Here is a 17,173-nt window from a genome sequence, read left to right as displayed (position 1 = left end):
CCAAAAGATTCAAGGCACAGCAAGGTTAGATTAACACCTTGAAATTATCTGTAAGGTTCTCTACTTATCAGGCTATTAAATCTTCATTCCTGACTGCACAAAATCTTCTTCATATCGTATCCTGAGTACATATGAACATGATGCATCTTGAAAACAAATTCCAAAAAGCAAGAGCTCTTAAAAGTGTTTTGTTCCAGCTCACAACACGACTTTCTGACATCTTGTTACTTCCTTGTTCCTTCATTTAGATCAATAACTGCAGCAAGGGGCTCTGGATAACTGCCTAATGTTCAGAACTTTTTCACTTCTCAATTTTCTCCTTTAAATTTGAAGTGTAACTAGGAGTATTGAGAAAGATATTAAAGTTTATTCAAAATTTCTATTCCACCCGGAAGTCAGAATCATTTTAACGCATTGCTTCTTTGGACCTGAGGGTGTGTCAAGCATTAAAAAAAAAAAAAAAAAAAAATTATATCTTTTTTTCTCCCACTTATTAACAGAAACTTTTCTGAAATTCAATTTTTGTTTAAGATGCATGTAAAATTAAAATGTTTTACATATAAAATAATATGAATATTTTGTTGAATTCTGAAAGCACAGCTTTCATACAGGTGGAAAGTACTGAGTCAACAGTGCTAAAGAATGAATTCTTCTGCTTGCACAACGTGCCCTAATGCACTATGCCTCAGTGGCAGCCAGGAAGGATAATTCCTAGGACTGAGAAAGTAACTGAGTTTTCAGTCTCATTACATCTGAGACCTGACTAAGGAAACCGCAGAATTTGGTACCAGTTATTAAATGAGTCTTCATTCAAGCACTTATTTATCCACTCAGTGTTGGCTAGAAACCAACAATCCAGTACATACAAGCTATTGGCGTTTCTAGTGTATAAAGGTTCTCAGTCTCCCCTGATTGAGGCCCTGAATGCCTATCTCAGCAGCTGGTACAGTGGTGAAATTCCACTTCTGAGCAGCCCACTTCCATAGAAAGCATTTTGGGGCACTGACCAAAACATTCAAAACATGGCTAGTCACACTGAATTACAAGGTTTTTGGTTGCTTTAAAGGATTTGATTTTGGAAAAGTCCCACAACCGCCAAATCAGTTGGCAATGCTAGTGAAAAACTGGTATCACCCAGTTCTCTGAGACAGTAAAATCTATTAACTGGTGTGAAATGGAACAGTCCTCAAATAGCAAGCATTTCCTACTTTTCTTTGTGTTTTCCTGACTACTCCCTCTGCACCAGTCTTGCTATCTGGTTAAGAAAGGAAATGTTCACTCATATCACTGGAAGACCACTATATTTCTAGAGCAAGGGCACACCCAGAATTACCACTTTTTCCTTCTTTCCATATTAAAAGGGAAGCATAAGATGAAGCAGGACAAACAATGCAAAAGCCATCTCACGCTGATTAAAAGTAACACACAAACACATTGTTAGAAATGGAAATTATTTAAATACATATGTGCTGCCAGGGTGGTAGAGAAGGAAAAAAAAAAGTGGGGGGGGAAGGTCACAAGAAGTTCATTCTACCAAGAACTGCTTTACATAATCATGAAATGCAAACTAGTTTCCATTCCTTCTGGCACAGGCTCATTCAGCCTTCACTTTGAATGCTTATTGACAAATAAATGGACTGGTTACTTCCTATTAATGCTACCTAATTTATGTACATACCTGGAGGAAAAATTCCATTTTGACCTCACATGCATACAAGCTAAGATCATTTTTAAGCTATGAATATGTTGAATACAAGTTTAATTTCTTCTTGGTTGCTGCTGGGGATTTGCTGTTTCTTAACAAATTAGGCATGTGTTCTCCTCAGCTCGGCTTTCGCACCTTATGCATATAGTATGTGCAATTCAGGAATCTGTGCTGAACTTTCAGATGAAAGACCTTCTTTTCTTCAGCCATGATTCATTCTCTCCCTCCTCCTCTTTCTCATATGCAGGCATGTGCGCGCATACATGACTTGCTGGGTGTTTTTGTTTTATGAGCTGTTCCCTAATACCTCTCCTTCTCTTCCTCTGCCCATGAAAAGTCCTTACCAAGAAAGTGATACTTGGTTTCACAAACCTCAAGAGTCACTATTGTCCTGACCGGGGAAAAGTGCTATTAAAGCAAGATTTTATCCCTGAGTCTTGAAGGCATCTCAGAAGTAGACAGGTCAGTGGAGATCCCTATAGCAGACGAGGATGCCAGGGCTGGACCAACGTCTTCATCCCCTAAGAATCTGCCTTTCAATCTGGGGACACGGAGGGATCTCATTCCAAATGGATGCTAACTAACATAGAGCTTGAAAACGCTTCTTTGTTTAGTTTAGTGTTTCATATTCCCGAGGAGACAAGGTCCTACCTGATGAATGTGACTAGCTGCCAACGCGGAGACACAGTGTGGGGTCCTGACACAGATGTCCAAGGCCACCCTCTCTCATTTGTAAGTTCTTTCAGGGCCAGATGGTTTGGTTTCTCTGATTTCTTGCATCTGAGGTCATGCCCATGGCTGGCTGTCCTCCCTTTCATTGCTAGGTATTTACAATTTAGCAGCACATACCTTACGGAAAACCTTTTGGTGCCTAACTTCCACGAAAAAACCCAATATGTATATTAGTATAATACCTTTCTGGACTTGACCCCTACTTCACACAGAAAAAAACTCCTGAGTGCTAGACAGACTGCCATCCAAAGACCAGGCACTTATACCCACGAAGGGCATCCCCATTCCTGAGAAGTCATGCCATGCGCACCTCTCTTCCTGCCGTACATAACTCCTCTGGCAAGACCGGTGTGAGTATGTCCCTCCCAAAGTCGTGGAGGGGGGTGGTGTTATTTATTGTGGTTTGAACTCACCTCCTTACTCACTTCTGCAAGGCTCAGCTGCCCAGTGCAAAATTTGATCTACCAATTCGACCTGGAACTATGCTCCACCTTGCAAATAATGTTACCTATCTGTAGCTAAAAAGGTAACACTGATACTGGTAGTTAGCACTGATTAAACATTGATATTGGTAGGAATTTGGTTTTCTCTGTCCCTGGGGGGGAAGCATGTTGATTGCCATATAACGTCCAGAGTAGTACACAGGAGCAGTTGGGATACAAATCCTGAAGAAAACTGTAACCAGTTTCTCACTCAGCAGTGATATTTTTCCTCACATTAAAAGCAAATATGCTCTTTCCTCCATAAAAGCCTCAGATGGAGGTGGGGAGAAGGAACAGAAAGATGGGGAAGATGCATCCTTCCCTTTACTTCCTCTTTAAACAAATCTGTCTAATCGCATTTAAAGTGCCGTATTATTAACATCATCACCATTAAATGTTCCATGTCGCTAGAAAAATTTATTCTTTAACATGAACCTTGTAGCAGTGATAGTGGGTCAATTATTATGAGGATGGCAAAATACCAGGAAAATTCAGGGGTGAAAATGAGTTTCTGTGTAGCATACATTACCTGACACTCAGTTTTACTCAAGAATAGCAATAAGGCAGAGTCACTGAGCAACATGTGACATTGCAAGCAAAAGATAAATTAGTCTTCATGGGCAAGAGACTGATAAGCTTGAACTGGACAAATGGAAAAATAAAAGTCCCCTTTTTTTTTTTTTACTTTGGTGAAGAGGGGTAAATGAACCCTGCAACGTCAACAACAACAAAAAGTTCCTTGAAATATGGGCACATTAATTATCTCAACAACACTTAATTCCAGGCCACATAGAATCGCCAGTTCTCAGCTGTCGAAAGGATTTTCTCAGGAAAGAAGTAAGTTTTTTTCATATCCAGGTTGTCTTTTTGGTAGGGTTCTTGGAAAAGTCAAGGAAGGGGGACAATGCCAAGATACCACTGAGGTTTAAAACATTGACTTTGTTCCTATAAGCTAACAGTAAACTTTTCAAAAAAGCAAAGCCAAAACATTCCTAACAGACACCCTGGACTTACCAGCTCATAGACTCAACTCTTTCCATATTATAAATAACCTGACTTTCCAGGAAGCACTTATCTTTTCAAGAGCTACCTGTGGAGAGCAGAGACCTGTAGATACAGTGCAAGAACTACAAATACATGGTAAGCAAAAAGAATTGCCCTCACATGGCTCCTGGCTGGTCGCACTCTTCCTGCTTGCCCATGCTTCTGCCAAAGGATGACTGCGGCTGCCTACAAACCACAACTTCTGTAAAGCGGGAACAAGCAACTCAGATCTTCCAGAAAGGCCTCCAGGACAACTTCTCTGGCTGGTGCTGTGAGGGTACCTGGGACAGAAGGCAACCTGTGCAAAGAGATACCTGCTAAGGCTTGCACAGTGAGAAAGTTGAGGCTAAGCTTTCCTCCCTAGGTGCTTCCCCTCAGCATTTGAGTCTAGGAACAGGCTTGTGACAAAGTGGGCGAACACAAGGCGGGCTTAGGCTCAAGAGCTTTCTCAGGCTACCTCTCCTTATACAGCAGAGACACAAGTCAGTAAAGAGGCCAAAGCCCTGAGTCTCAGAGGTCCTTAAGTGGTTGAAAGTTAGGAAGAGTTAGGAACCAAAATAACCTCTGCCCAAGAAAAGTGACTTTGGATCTCTTGAGTCCAAAGCCTGCATTCAAATCAGTAGATTCTAGATACTAAGAGAAGGGGGGAAATGCAGGGAAGGGCTTATTGTCGTCTCCTAACTTAGCAGTCTTCAACCTGTATGTACAGAAGCACCATGAGACAAAGATAATTAACTGATTTCAGACACTGAGCAATTGTATGAACTGCAGAAATATAACCTAACAGCATTCAGTCTCTACATGTTTAAAAGCATCTTTTTATTTGTTAACAACAAAACTGATTGCTGACAGCTGACACTCATGAATGTTGTGAGGCTCTGCAACATCTTCTTAAACAAATAAAGACATCAAAGAGGGTCATTTCCTTCAACAGAATAAACAGCAACACCATACAATATTGCTTGTGCTTACTGGTTTTATATGTTTTGTGAGTGTATGTGTATGCATGTGTAACAGCGACTCTCCTCTGTGGACTCTTTTCTGCAAACTATTTACAATTCAGTCTCCCTTGATAAATGCAAGTCACCACCGTCAGCAATATTTGCTTAGTGAAGCTTAGTCTCTGTAGTTGCAAGCTTCTGAGAGCGTAGTGCCTTGAGATACTGCATGAAAGGCACCAAACTCATGCAAATTGTTGTGGTAATTCCCTGACAGTGCCATCTCTCTGACTTTCACCTCTCATTTTCGCTAATGCTCAGAGAAAGCAGTCTCTGCTACCAAGAAGATTCTCTGCATAAACAGCTTAAAAATCTAAAGTACTCAATCAGGCACAGAGACACCATATAAATGGTCCTACCTCTCACTGCTCTCTGGGAATTTTATGGGAGGGGAAAATTTTGAAATGGCAAAACGTCTTTACAAGAAGACATCTCCATTAGACTGCAGAGATATTACTGAAGGAGCTCTTCAATGCAAAGAACAGAATCATAAGCCAGTGTAAAATAGTATGACTCCACTCAAGCCAATGATGACGTGCCAAGTTACCCCAGATGAGCAACTGCCACACCCAGTATGTTTGATAGATTACAGCGCCGAAGTCATAAATCATACAGGAGGAGCTTATGTATCGGTCCAGTTCAACCCAGCCCATTCACAACTGCCCACACACAGCAGTTAAAATGGAATTAAACTGTACCTTTTCATAAATGAAACTATGGATTGCAATGACTTTGGGCAATTTTATTGACACGAAGGAATACAGTCGAAACATAGTCTGGTCAACATTTTCAATTAGACATATTGAAAATATTCCTGGGCCCTAGAGCAATAGAAAAGCAAATATGGGGACAGGAAGATTTCTTTCCATTAAAGAAAAACCTCCATTTAAATAGTGAGAGAGTATGGCAGGACTTTGAAGTTTCTTTAAACTTTATGGGCTCTAGCCAGTGGTGAAAATGTTGTTAAGTGACACCAGCACTGAATAGTTACGCTAGTGCTTTGTGTGGATAGGAAATGGGATGGAGTAGAGACATGCTGGGGCTTATCCTGCTCTTCATTCCTCTCCACACTGATGTTTCTAAGAATCATATCAAGCAGTGATAAATAAGAGCTGTACATGGCATTTTAAAAATAGAATGGAAAACCCAGTTGGTCTGGCAGTCTCCAATGAATGTTTTACTGTAATAGCTACCCTTTCATCTATTTACTTTTATTTACTACTCCTGACTCCTGTGCTCTCCTTCACTTTTGTCAGGAGTCCTGAAAGTATTTCTAGGCATTAGCAGCAAGGAGGGGTGAGCTGCTACTTTGTCCTTCACCAGACCTCTTCTGGCTAGCACAGAGCCCCTGCAGCCTTGTGTATCAGTGCACCAACATGTTTCAGGTTCTGTAACCAGCACTAGACCTTTAATGCAACTTTTTCTTGTGGTGCTTTAAGTAATGAGCGGTTTATGTAGATACAAGCCAAAACACCAAACTTCTAAGTACCAAGTCCTCCAATTTGTTAATGCAAGACATGGTTGTCTTTTACTGAGAACGTGCAGTAAATTATTCCTGAAGCTGAGATTAGAATTCGGGTGCTCCTTGCCCCAGATTTCTCTACATTGGGCACCTTCAAGTATGCATTTCTTTATTACATAGAGACAGAGCAGTTCATTCTTATACCTCTTTTGCCCTCCTTAGCTACCCCAAAGCATACTTGCTTTCCCTCCCTCAAGAAAATGACCTCATTTCAGTGGTTTAACCTGATCTGTTTACTTTGCAACAGATCAGGAGAACCGACATAGCCACTTACCACATTTCACCTAAGGGCAACAAATAACTTCTTATGAGAAGTTAACTTGATCACCTATGTTTTTGCAATCTATTTTGTGCCACTACTCTTCCTGTCTAAAATTGTGCAGTCCAGTAAAACAACAACAACAAAAACATAATTTATAATTGTGAATGACTCGGGCTTGAGAGGAGGGAGAAGGGAGGGAGAGAGGCATTTAAATGCTAAAATGGGAAGAGAGGTAAGAAAGAGAGACCTCATATTAAGGGAATCCCCAGCGTGGAAGATGCAGCAATTTTTCACGCCCTAAGCACTGTGGCTAAGGACAAAACACACAGAGCAGCTCAGAGTGCAGCAGGGCTCAGAAGCAAGCATCCATCTGCTCAGAACAAATGCATGCTGCAGGCTTGCTATGCTTTTGCTAAGCACACACACACACAGATAAATAAAAATCAACTTGCTTTTACAACAAAATAATCAGTCACAAGTGCAAAACCTGTTCATAAATACATGTCTTCTGAAGGGCTCTTTAACAACGCCACACAAGGATCGTTTTTGCCTGAAATGGAGAGGGTGAAGACCACGGGTGTATTCCTTCTCACCTGGTTAATGTGGATAAAAACACCTCTTTCACAACTGTATAGCCTCTAATAGTTTAGGGATGGTTAGCCACAAACCCTATAAAAATAATCTGGTCTTGAAATAGCAACCTTTTCTTCCTCCCCCCCTCCGTCCTCTTTTACCGGCATATACCAGGCTAGCTTCTCGACTGATGCATATCATCATACCTGTACTAATCCCAAACATGTTGTGCCAGTTTACAACCTTCTGAAGATCTGACCCCTCTCTGCTGTCCTGGAAATAGATCTGTGGTCTCTGCAGAAAGTAATACTCTTTTATACACACACAGATGTAGGTGTCCTGCCCCCACTAGCTCATATTTAACTCTCTTTTCATCTTGTTTATTTTGTCTTCATGGTATCAAAGCAAGCTGCACACCCAGCAACAAGCTTGCAGCAAATAGGTGCATCTTATTTTCAGCGAATGGCCCTTCACAGGGCACATACTACACCCCCAAGGGATTCACAAAGAGGGCCAGGTCAGAGTCTCTACAATTTTAATTTCAGTTCCTCTGTTAGAGGAAACTTGTCTTTCCCAGTGCAGTTGGAGCAGACACAGGGATTCACAGGTAGAATGGGAAGATGCAGTGTGTGGTGACAGTAGTCAACAGTCAGTACCCTGTCTCTCTGCTTCCCCATAGATGATGAAAAGCTGTGCACTCCCTTTCTCTACACCCCAAAGATCCAGACAGGTGAGGAGGGCAATAACCTGTGTGTCCCACCCTCTACAATAACTGAGGATAGAGGTTTCTCCTGCTTGCCAGACTTTGAAATGGGCCAGGTGCCTCTTCCCACTTTCAGGGAAAGAGACATTGTCAAGCCTCCACACCAAGCTATCAGCCAAGAGAAGACTTAAAAAGTCCTTTAGCGAACAGATGAGGAAGGTCCTGCAGGTAAAAAAAGAGGTGACAACCCATGACTCGCTCCAGGCACTGTTTTCTGAGGACACTTGCCTTGAAGTGCCATCTCTACAGTGTATTCATGCAGCGTGGTGGAGAGAGGCAGAGAGGTCTCCCAAGACAGCTCTGAGACAAACTTGGCTGGACACAACACAGCAGTACAACACGGTCAGTCAGACCTGCCTCTCCTCTGGGCTCCTGACTCCCAGCACAGCACCGGGGCTAGACCACTTCCAGCACCTAACCTCATATTTCTGCACCACACCACAGCCTGCACCAAGCTAGCACAGGGATCTCTAACACAGCAGTGCCTTGGCTTTCGCCTTCCCCTTCATGCTGTCCCATTCTGCTAAGGTACCCACTGTGCAAGCAAGACAGACGAAGATCAGAGCAAACTCAGGGGTACCCTCAAGTACAACACCCAGAGGCACCAAAATACTGCTGTACGCCCAGATGGACCAACCTTGCTCTCCTTACTGGCTATCACAAGGCCACTGTGCTTTGAGTTTTTGACTGGTGTGCCAAAACCCCTGGAACTGTGCCTGTCATTTATAGCACCTTTTCTCAGATGACTCTGACATGTCTTTATAAACTTTAGTAAATGAGTGTATAAATCACTCTGTCCACCACCAAGTACAGCCATCTCTGGGATGATACGCAGCAGCTGCTCTAAAATCAGACTGCAGCTCTACACCACAGATTAGGGCAATAAAACATGCTGCATGAGGCAACTGAAATGGTTGGAGGAAGGAAGGGGGACACGGCGGATAGCATTTTGTAGTTATAATTACCTGAGTATAAATTTGGCTGAACAGGGTACTGTGTTTAACACTTGCATATCTGCAAATCAAAGCAGTCTTGCACCACCTGTCAAAAAAACCTGACTGCACCATTCTCCATGTTTTGGCCCTTCCTTTCTGAAAATTGCAAAGCACCTTGATAAGAGCAAAGCTGATGTGCTGAGCACAAGCAATAACCTCATCAAATTTCTTAGCACCTGACTTGATAATTATGATCCTGTAGCTGCTATGTCCCCTCCCTTCCTCTCCCTTGCATGACAACTGGACATAGTGTCTATATATTCCCAGTTTTAAAATAGCTTCTGCTCCTGTAATTTGCAAATCATTCACATAGATCTTATTTTCTAGGCTAAAAGTAGTTAATTAGAGTCACCAAGGGGACTGAACTGCTGCACCCTTTTCCTTATTCTGGGATGGGCTCCTTGAGCAGTGCATTGCCCCCCCCTCAAATCATGAACTGTTTGTAATAGGAAATATTTTGAAGGATGGGGCTGCACAGATTAGATCTATGAATTTCCTGGTATCAAGAACAGCAGATTAATTGTTACCCTTCTCTCCCTCTCCTCCTTGGCCATACAGCCATATATACATCATCTAAAGCTAAACCTGAAAACTAGTAAAGTATGGGGAAGTGATTTGAAAGGTACTTCCAATCAATATATGACATGGGACAATATGGTTTGGGATGAGGCCACCAGTTTGGGTCGAGGCACCACACAGACTGCATACAGTGCTGACCTGCAAAAGCCATTCATTTAATCTGAGTGCCATTTCTCTACACCAAGTTTTAACTTCTCTGCCACGAGTGTCCCTAGCTCCACAATCTCTCCTAGATACTGCAAAAGCTGAAATTATTAGCAAAATATTCCTGTTAGAGAACCAAGAGAATCAAGCATTACGCGTTTGAATTGGATTATTACTGAAATACTACTAATAGTGAGTGACAGCTCAGACAGCCCATATACAACCATAGGGTCCATTTAGGTCTCCAGCCTGGGTCAGGAACACACTCACATGCAAGTCTCTTGCACTGGTTCACACTGCAGTCTCCAAGTGCACAGCAAGTGCTCCTTTAACTGGAGCTAAACCAGAAGATCGGTCCAACTGCTAAGGGGAATTTGGTACACAGGGCCGGACTGGAACTAACCCAAAATAAACTCCTGAGGTGTGTACAGTGTGCACCCAAGAGTCCTCACTACCAATTGTACTAGATGACAAATCTGTGCCTACGGGAGCATACTACTTGTTAACGTAGACCTAGCCATATACATGGTCCCCCTATGTGAAATGTCTGTAAGCCATTGGCCAGTTAATGACTGCTTGCCATCAGCTTTCTACACACTTACATGGAAAAGTTTACTAATTCATATCCCCATCTACACACAGATATGAATGACATCGCATACCTATCATATTGGATACCTCTCCCAGCAATTTCACTTTGGTTTCTTAGGCTGTCAGTTTTCAGGAACTGGTGAGGAGATGAACCATATTTTCCTTGGGGCTGCATAACAGGGGTTTCTATGTGCAACTCTGCCACCAGTATTAACCAGTAAACTGCACATACTCCAGGCCAAGTTGCACCTTCACATCTTTGCAGGCCTTAAGGAAGTCAGCTGAACTAACCGGACACGAGGGCATAATTAGGTCTGCCGTATTTGAATGAAACAATTACATACGCTCCAGCTGGAGTGTTGCAGAGCTAATAACCTAAGAATATAACCCAAGCCCTATAGGTTAGAACATAACACATCAAGGGTTTCATTGCATTGAGTTAATTCACACCAGAGGTATGAAGCATGCACTGAGAAAAAGCTTTGTGGATCAGATTGCGCAGTCCTAACCCTCCACTGCTGTCGTCCACCTGCACCCTCAGAGCAAAAGCAATCTTAGACAGAGAACCACCACACTCAGAACCTTGTCATGCAAGACAAAAGAAGACATTTTCTCTGTACACAAATCCTGGCACAACCAAAAGGAGGGAAAGGGTAGCTTTTGAATGGGCACACTTCTGCATAGTCGAGAATTTTCTATTACCAGCAAAGCAGAAAATTATACAACTCTTTTCTTGTTCTGTAAGTACAACACAGAGCATGGAATGCATAAGAAGTATGAAACTCCCAAAACTGTATAGCTAAGGATTTCAGCATGCAAGTCCAGCAGCTAAAATCCTGCAATACAGCCATGCCTAGTGTCATTTTATTCCTGTTAGCCTCGTGATCCATTATAAAAGCATTCATGAAAAGAAAAAGATCCTCAATCTGAATTCTCATAACTAACAACTCATGCGGAGAGCGTAGGGTGGAAGAATGGCTGCTGCATGGTCTGCTAGATACACAAAATATTGTCAACGGTTATCCAGGAAACATAAATGCCCTTGGTAAATACAGATAGTGAAGGAGAAGTAATCTGAGCAAAGTATAAGAGAATTAGATATTGTGATTTTTTTTGAAGCATACACATATATTCCGCTGCTGAAGAAAAAAAAATGAAGCATGAACATTTAAAGCAAAACTTTGCAGTTTATGGTTTGTAAGAACGCTGTTTATGTCCTTACAAAGGTCAGTAAATAAAATTGACCACAAAACCAATAAAAGTATCTGGACAAGAGGAAAAAAATAGAATGTGTAGTTTTAGAGTCCGGTGAGAGCTGGTTTATTTCAATAATGTAAAATATTTTGTAAAGGTTAAGCTTTCACTGTGACACAAAGTTTCTGGGCCGTCTCTTCAGTTGCTGTAAAGTGACATTATTTAACAGTTTCCAAAAACCCCTAAACAATATAGATTAATTTTGAATTTTTGGCTGCAAATATTAATAAAATGTTAATATATGCATATGTAACTGAGAAAAATAGGGTTCATGCAGGTGCCGCAGAGGCATGACGACATTCACATTGCTTTGCTCCCTGCATGAAGCTCCACACCAGCACATTGTACTCACGTGTTTTGCTGAGAACTCATCAACCTCCTGAAGTACCTTCTCCTGGCACTCTGGGTTGGTGGCTAGCAAGTACGTGGCAAAGGACAGTGTGCTAGTGGTGGTCTCGTACCCAGCAACCAGGAACAGGAAAGCTTGGCCTGCTATCTCATCCTCTGTTAATGTCTTCTGAACCTTTTCAGATGGGGCCCTGCCAGCAAGAGGCACCTCGTTCTGTCTGGAAGCGGCAGATGGATTCATCACATCCAAACACCCGGCTGCCAGGGAGTCAGCTGAGTCGCGGGAGTCGAGCATCCACTGGAGAAAATCTCTGCGCCTCTGCAGAATACAGGATGAGAAGAAGCATGAAGAATGGGTCACAGAGCAATGCCTTTACCCATGGGGGATGGAAGGAGAGAGCTGTTTCCTATTTATACTGCCCACTTGGCTCCCACAGAATGGCCACCAGCCTTTCACCGAACGAGGAGACTTCTACAGATCAGCTAGAAATGCCATCACTAAGAGCCTGTCACTGCTTTCTTCCCAGTGGGATGAGACTGATCTGTCCCCAATGCATAACAGGTACATATTTTCACAGAGGATTGCTAATGGCCAGCTCCATACAGAGCTGCTTTCATTCTCAGGGTGAGTTCCTGGCACTTGCTGGAAATAAGGGGATTGACATAGTCCATGTGCGGTCCTACGTGCACCTGCCAAGTGGAGGTGGCACAACTCATGCTTGGAGGAGTTGGCCCATCTGCTCGGAGGCAACCATCCTCATTTGTTCACATGGTCCAAAGCATGAAAGTCACCATCTCGGTTTAGGGTTGCATCTACAATAATTTCTGTACCAGCTTAACAAGACAGGACTAGAAGCTGATCTCAGTAAATTGGTGCATCTTTTTTATGAGACAGTAGAGTTATGAACACTTGTACCAACATAGCTTTTTTTTAAAAATTTTTTTTAAACATATTTGCAGAAATGCAGTACAACAGAAAGCATTCCTCTACCGTAAAACCTGTTTGGGTGGCTTGTCTTTGCAAAATGCCCACTGAATGATTCCACTGTTATGAAAACTGCTTTCTTTCACACTAGTTTCTGACAGAAAAACTCTAATAAACAGACCTATGGACAAGAGTGAGTTGACTCCAAACCGGTCTGGACAGCAAGCTTGATTAGGCTTTGAAATATAACCCAAAAGGTTTGAATTGACTTTTGGGAGTGGGCATAATAGAATTGTGCTGAACCTAAGCCATAAGGCGATGTGATTGATTTTCAATTCCTCAAATACCAACAGAATACATCATAGCTCAAGGACTTAGAAGTGACTGCAGTGCCAGAACATGAAAACTTGTGCAGTGGGATGGAAAAAGAAGGGACCAAGTCTTTCTTCAAAAGAAAAAAATGCTGTAAAGCTGCATTTATCTGTTAAAAAGAAATCATTTGAATGATTTCTTGGATCTGATGATTGAGAGATAAAGTAGAAAAAGGAAAAGCCAGAGAAAAGGACAGGCAAACAAGATAAAGTAAGGAAGGACTAATTAATTATAAATGTCAAAGGACTTAATCAGATTATTTTTTTTTTCACAAGACATGGGAGAAGAGAGCAGTGAGACAACAAAAAAGGAGAAATACTTAAGTGTCCTGTGCTTAGCTCTGCTGCCAACAAACTGTTCTGACTGATCCACAGGCAGAGAGGAATGGTTATTTTGAGGTTTGAGTAATACAAGGGATTGGCACACTGCCTCTTTAACAGCTCTTTCCCTCCACCCCGCAGAACCTTCTCATTTTGCACGTGTACATTATGCGCCTTGTACCCATGACCATAGTGCATCTTGCGCCCTGGTACACCCAAGAATCAATGCTCCAGATAGTAGCCAGTGCCAATCACTGCATGCTGATGGACTCTATAAATTGGCCAGTCAGACCACATCACCTCTAAGGCACAGGATTCATGCTTTTGCCTCAGTAAGTGAAGGCATACAAAGCAACGTTATATACATTGTGCTCAGCGGATCAGCTCCAGCTCTGAAAATATTTCCTAGTGCCTAGACTTAGGCACAACTTCCATATTCAAATTGGCCATGCTTCCTTGGTCTCTCATTTCTAATACAGCAAGCCAAAAGTTGCAACTGCCCTGCTCCTCCAGCATGATAGAATACCTCTGCTCTTTTATGTTCCTCTAGTCTGGAGGAAACAAGACTTCATGCATACTTCAGCTGTGCATAGCTAAAAATCTCACTTAACTTTTCCAGGAAGGGCTTTATTCACATCGTTGGAGTCCATGTATTGCACAACTCGGAGTCCAACTCTTTGGCATAGCCTGTGCTATGGTACATATATTTGGGTTAGGCCATTTTTTAAATAAAAAAACCCCAAAACAGTCCAGTTCCAGTGTGCTCATTACTGTGTGGATGAACTAGTCCAGTATAGTAACGAACTGCATCTGTAGAGATACTCCCTTTTATCCGTTAAGACCAGTTATCATCACCTAAACTACCTTCATAACATAAAAATATATAATTACATTCATATTCAGTAGAATTGTAACATGCTACAGTTCAAATGGTGTAACATTTGGTATGGTTCTGCATTCATCCTTCTCTAGCTGTGAATTTTCTTGTAAACAAACCCATTGCTCTCTGAGAGTTTGCAGTTCCCAGTCATGAGCTGTTAGCTTAGTCTGGTCTTATATTTAGACAATACACTCTCTGGAGACCCTGTAAGATGTTTCTCTAGCCTTAGACAAAATCAGGTCCCAGCCTTATACAAAGCATCTGGTTATTGCTATGATAGTAAAGTAATAATCATAATGACTAGTGAATAAAATTTCATTCATGAGAATTTTTGCTGAAAGCAAACTTAATGAATGCTAGCACAAGTGACTATTCCCAAGAATGTGCTCTGAAATGCCTCTGTGGCCATTTTGAGGAGCTCTTTTTATTACTCACATAATATATTTGGTTAGGAATTTAAAAGCTTGTCTTGTTGCAGAATCTGTTTATAAGGTCACCCTATCGAGAAACAACTAGATGCCTTATTTGTGCCATGTAAGTTGTTTACAGGTGAGCACGGGTTGCTAAGACCAATGGCTTCATAAACAATCCTTACAAAAATACCATTCATTTGTAAAAACTACTTGAATAATAGTGGGGGGGGGGGGAGCATAAAATTAGAAAGATGCAAGCTTTTTTCCAGATAATTCTACACAGTGAAAGGAGCTATATTTTAGCAAAGCTTCTCTTCCTTATGGTTCATTCTACTTCACTTTAGGCATCAGTATAGAATGCAACATAAAAAATCATCATCAACCCAAGCGAGAGAAAAGATTTCCAGGGTTATAACAGTCATAATGAAACATATTTTTCTTCCGCACCATCAGGATGAAAAAATCACTCTGACTCAAAACCCTAACAATGGCAATAGAGGCAAACAAACACTAGCATAAAACCAAATATAATTGGATTGTTAAGTGCTGGAAATGAGGAAAAGGTATCTCATGAAAATTCACGGGGGTTTTCTCCACTTCGTTTGACAGCAGAAAAAAAAAAAAAGGCATTTTTTTCAGTTTGACAACAGACCAGGTAGTGACAGTGTCACTGCACAAAAACATTCGCTGGACATCACATACAGCTGCTGGCTTCCTTTTTCCATTGGGGACATTTGTTTGATTTTCCTCACAAAAAGCAGAAGCCCATAATAGCCTCTATCCTGTCCTCTGACACTTGCATAGTTATATTACAACGGCCTCAGAAACAAGTTCCCACTTCAAAAGAATGGCATGCCAATGCAACGGACTCTTGTTTTGCCCCCGTACAACACAGAGCCTATCATTAAGCCAATGAAAATTGAATGGAAAGCTACTATTTGAAAAATCTAATTTGAATGCAATATGGGACGGGGTGCATGTCTAACTTGGTGGTGACACAGACATCCCCTTTGAAATATATAATAAGACAAGCCCTGCTTTCAGCTTCCCCAAGATAGACACCTTGCAATATATTTCCTGACACCAGTGTTCTGGGCCGTATCATTTCTCTCATTAGTCTCCTAAAACATCACCTGGCCATGCAGAGAAATCATTCTGCACAGAACCGTAACAAGCTATGTGCTACACACTGGAAGAATAGATGTGTGCTATACTGGGGAAGGCCAATCCAGCAGTATGTATCACCCCTCCTCAAATCACTGCTTTCAAGTTTTGCAACTGTCAGAAGAAGAAAGATACATCACTCACATTTGTGATGTATCATGACTTTTCTCACAGGAGGCAAGGGTCCTGGGGGGGTGGGGGATGTCTCCAGCTCTTTCCATCCTAAACAGGGAACTGTGTTTTCATATCTAAGACTGACATCCCAGCTGACCTTTTGGCAAATTCACCGCTGCTTTGGGGATCCAGGGGACCCTTGGGTTATGCTTTTGGCAGAGAGATTGAGCCATTCAACTTTGCTGCAAGGTGAAGTAAAAAATTACTTAAGGAAAACTACCAAATGTATATCAGTTGGAATTTCTCTTCTTAATGCTGTGATTTCAGTTGAGTTTTCTGCAAACTATACTCAAATTTTGCACCACTCTGATAGTTCAGCTCCCCATTTCGAGTTCAAAAGAGCCCAGAACTACAAAAAGCAACTGAAAGATGAATCAAGGAATCAAACTAGATGACATAATCGGTACCAACCGATTCTGTAAAGCACTTGCTGTGGTGCAGAAGTCATACAAATGTGATGCTGCTAATATAATACCACTCACAATAAACTGTGCAGACCCTCCTTGCTCTGATGGCAGCTCAAAAAAGCCGAAGCTAAGCTTCAGAATCCTTACCTAACAGGTAGAAAGCTCACATCTCATAATATTTCTGTTTCCTACAAACTTGTACAAACACTGCTATATTAGTTTATATCCAGGTCACTTTTGTAAGTTTGATTTAGCAACCATCATTTTAGGTGAGACAAACCTGTGTCACCCTGAAGTTACCAGTAAAGCACAACGGTAGCTACCTAGATCCTTTTGAAAAAGAAGCACAAGCTGCAGTCCCACTAAAACTATCATTTTGCCAAACTGCTTTGAAAGGATCAAATTCAACCTCTCCTTAACACTTGCAGTTTTCATTTGGTTTCTCAGTGAAATCACAAAAAAGCCAGTCTCTCTGCCAACACACCCAGTCCCAAAACATTTCAGAGAGATCATCCCTTTGCCTTGT

The 17,173-nt window shown here is 41.7% G+C and overlaps 1 protein-coding gene across 3 annotated transcripts in view; it reads right to left on the bottom strand.

The window, feature by feature from the left end:
- TBXAS1 (thromboxane A synthase 1) overlaps positions 1-17,173 on the bottom strand; it is a 244,812-nt gene that overhangs the window by 55,262 nt on the left and 172,377 nt on the right. For all 3 annotated transcript variants that reach the window (XM_052788771.1, XM_052788772.1, XM_052788773.1), the window contains one exon: positions 11,997-12,311. In XM_052788771.1, coding sequence (XP_052644731.1) covers positions 11,997-12,311 — 315 coding nt within the window. The remainder of the gene's footprint in view (positions 1-11,996; positions 12,312-17,173) is intronic.

The sequence above is a fragment of the Harpia harpyja genome, chromosome 6 (assembly GCF_026419915.1).
Source record: "Harpia harpyja isolate bHarHar1 chromosome 6, bHarHar1 primary haplotype, whole genome shotgun sequence".
Classification (NCBI taxonomy): domain Eukaryota; kingdom Metazoa; phylum Chordata; class Aves; order Accipitriformes; family Accipitridae; genus Harpia; species Harpia harpyja.
This window is presented reverse-complemented; position numbering and strand designations above follow the sequence as displayed.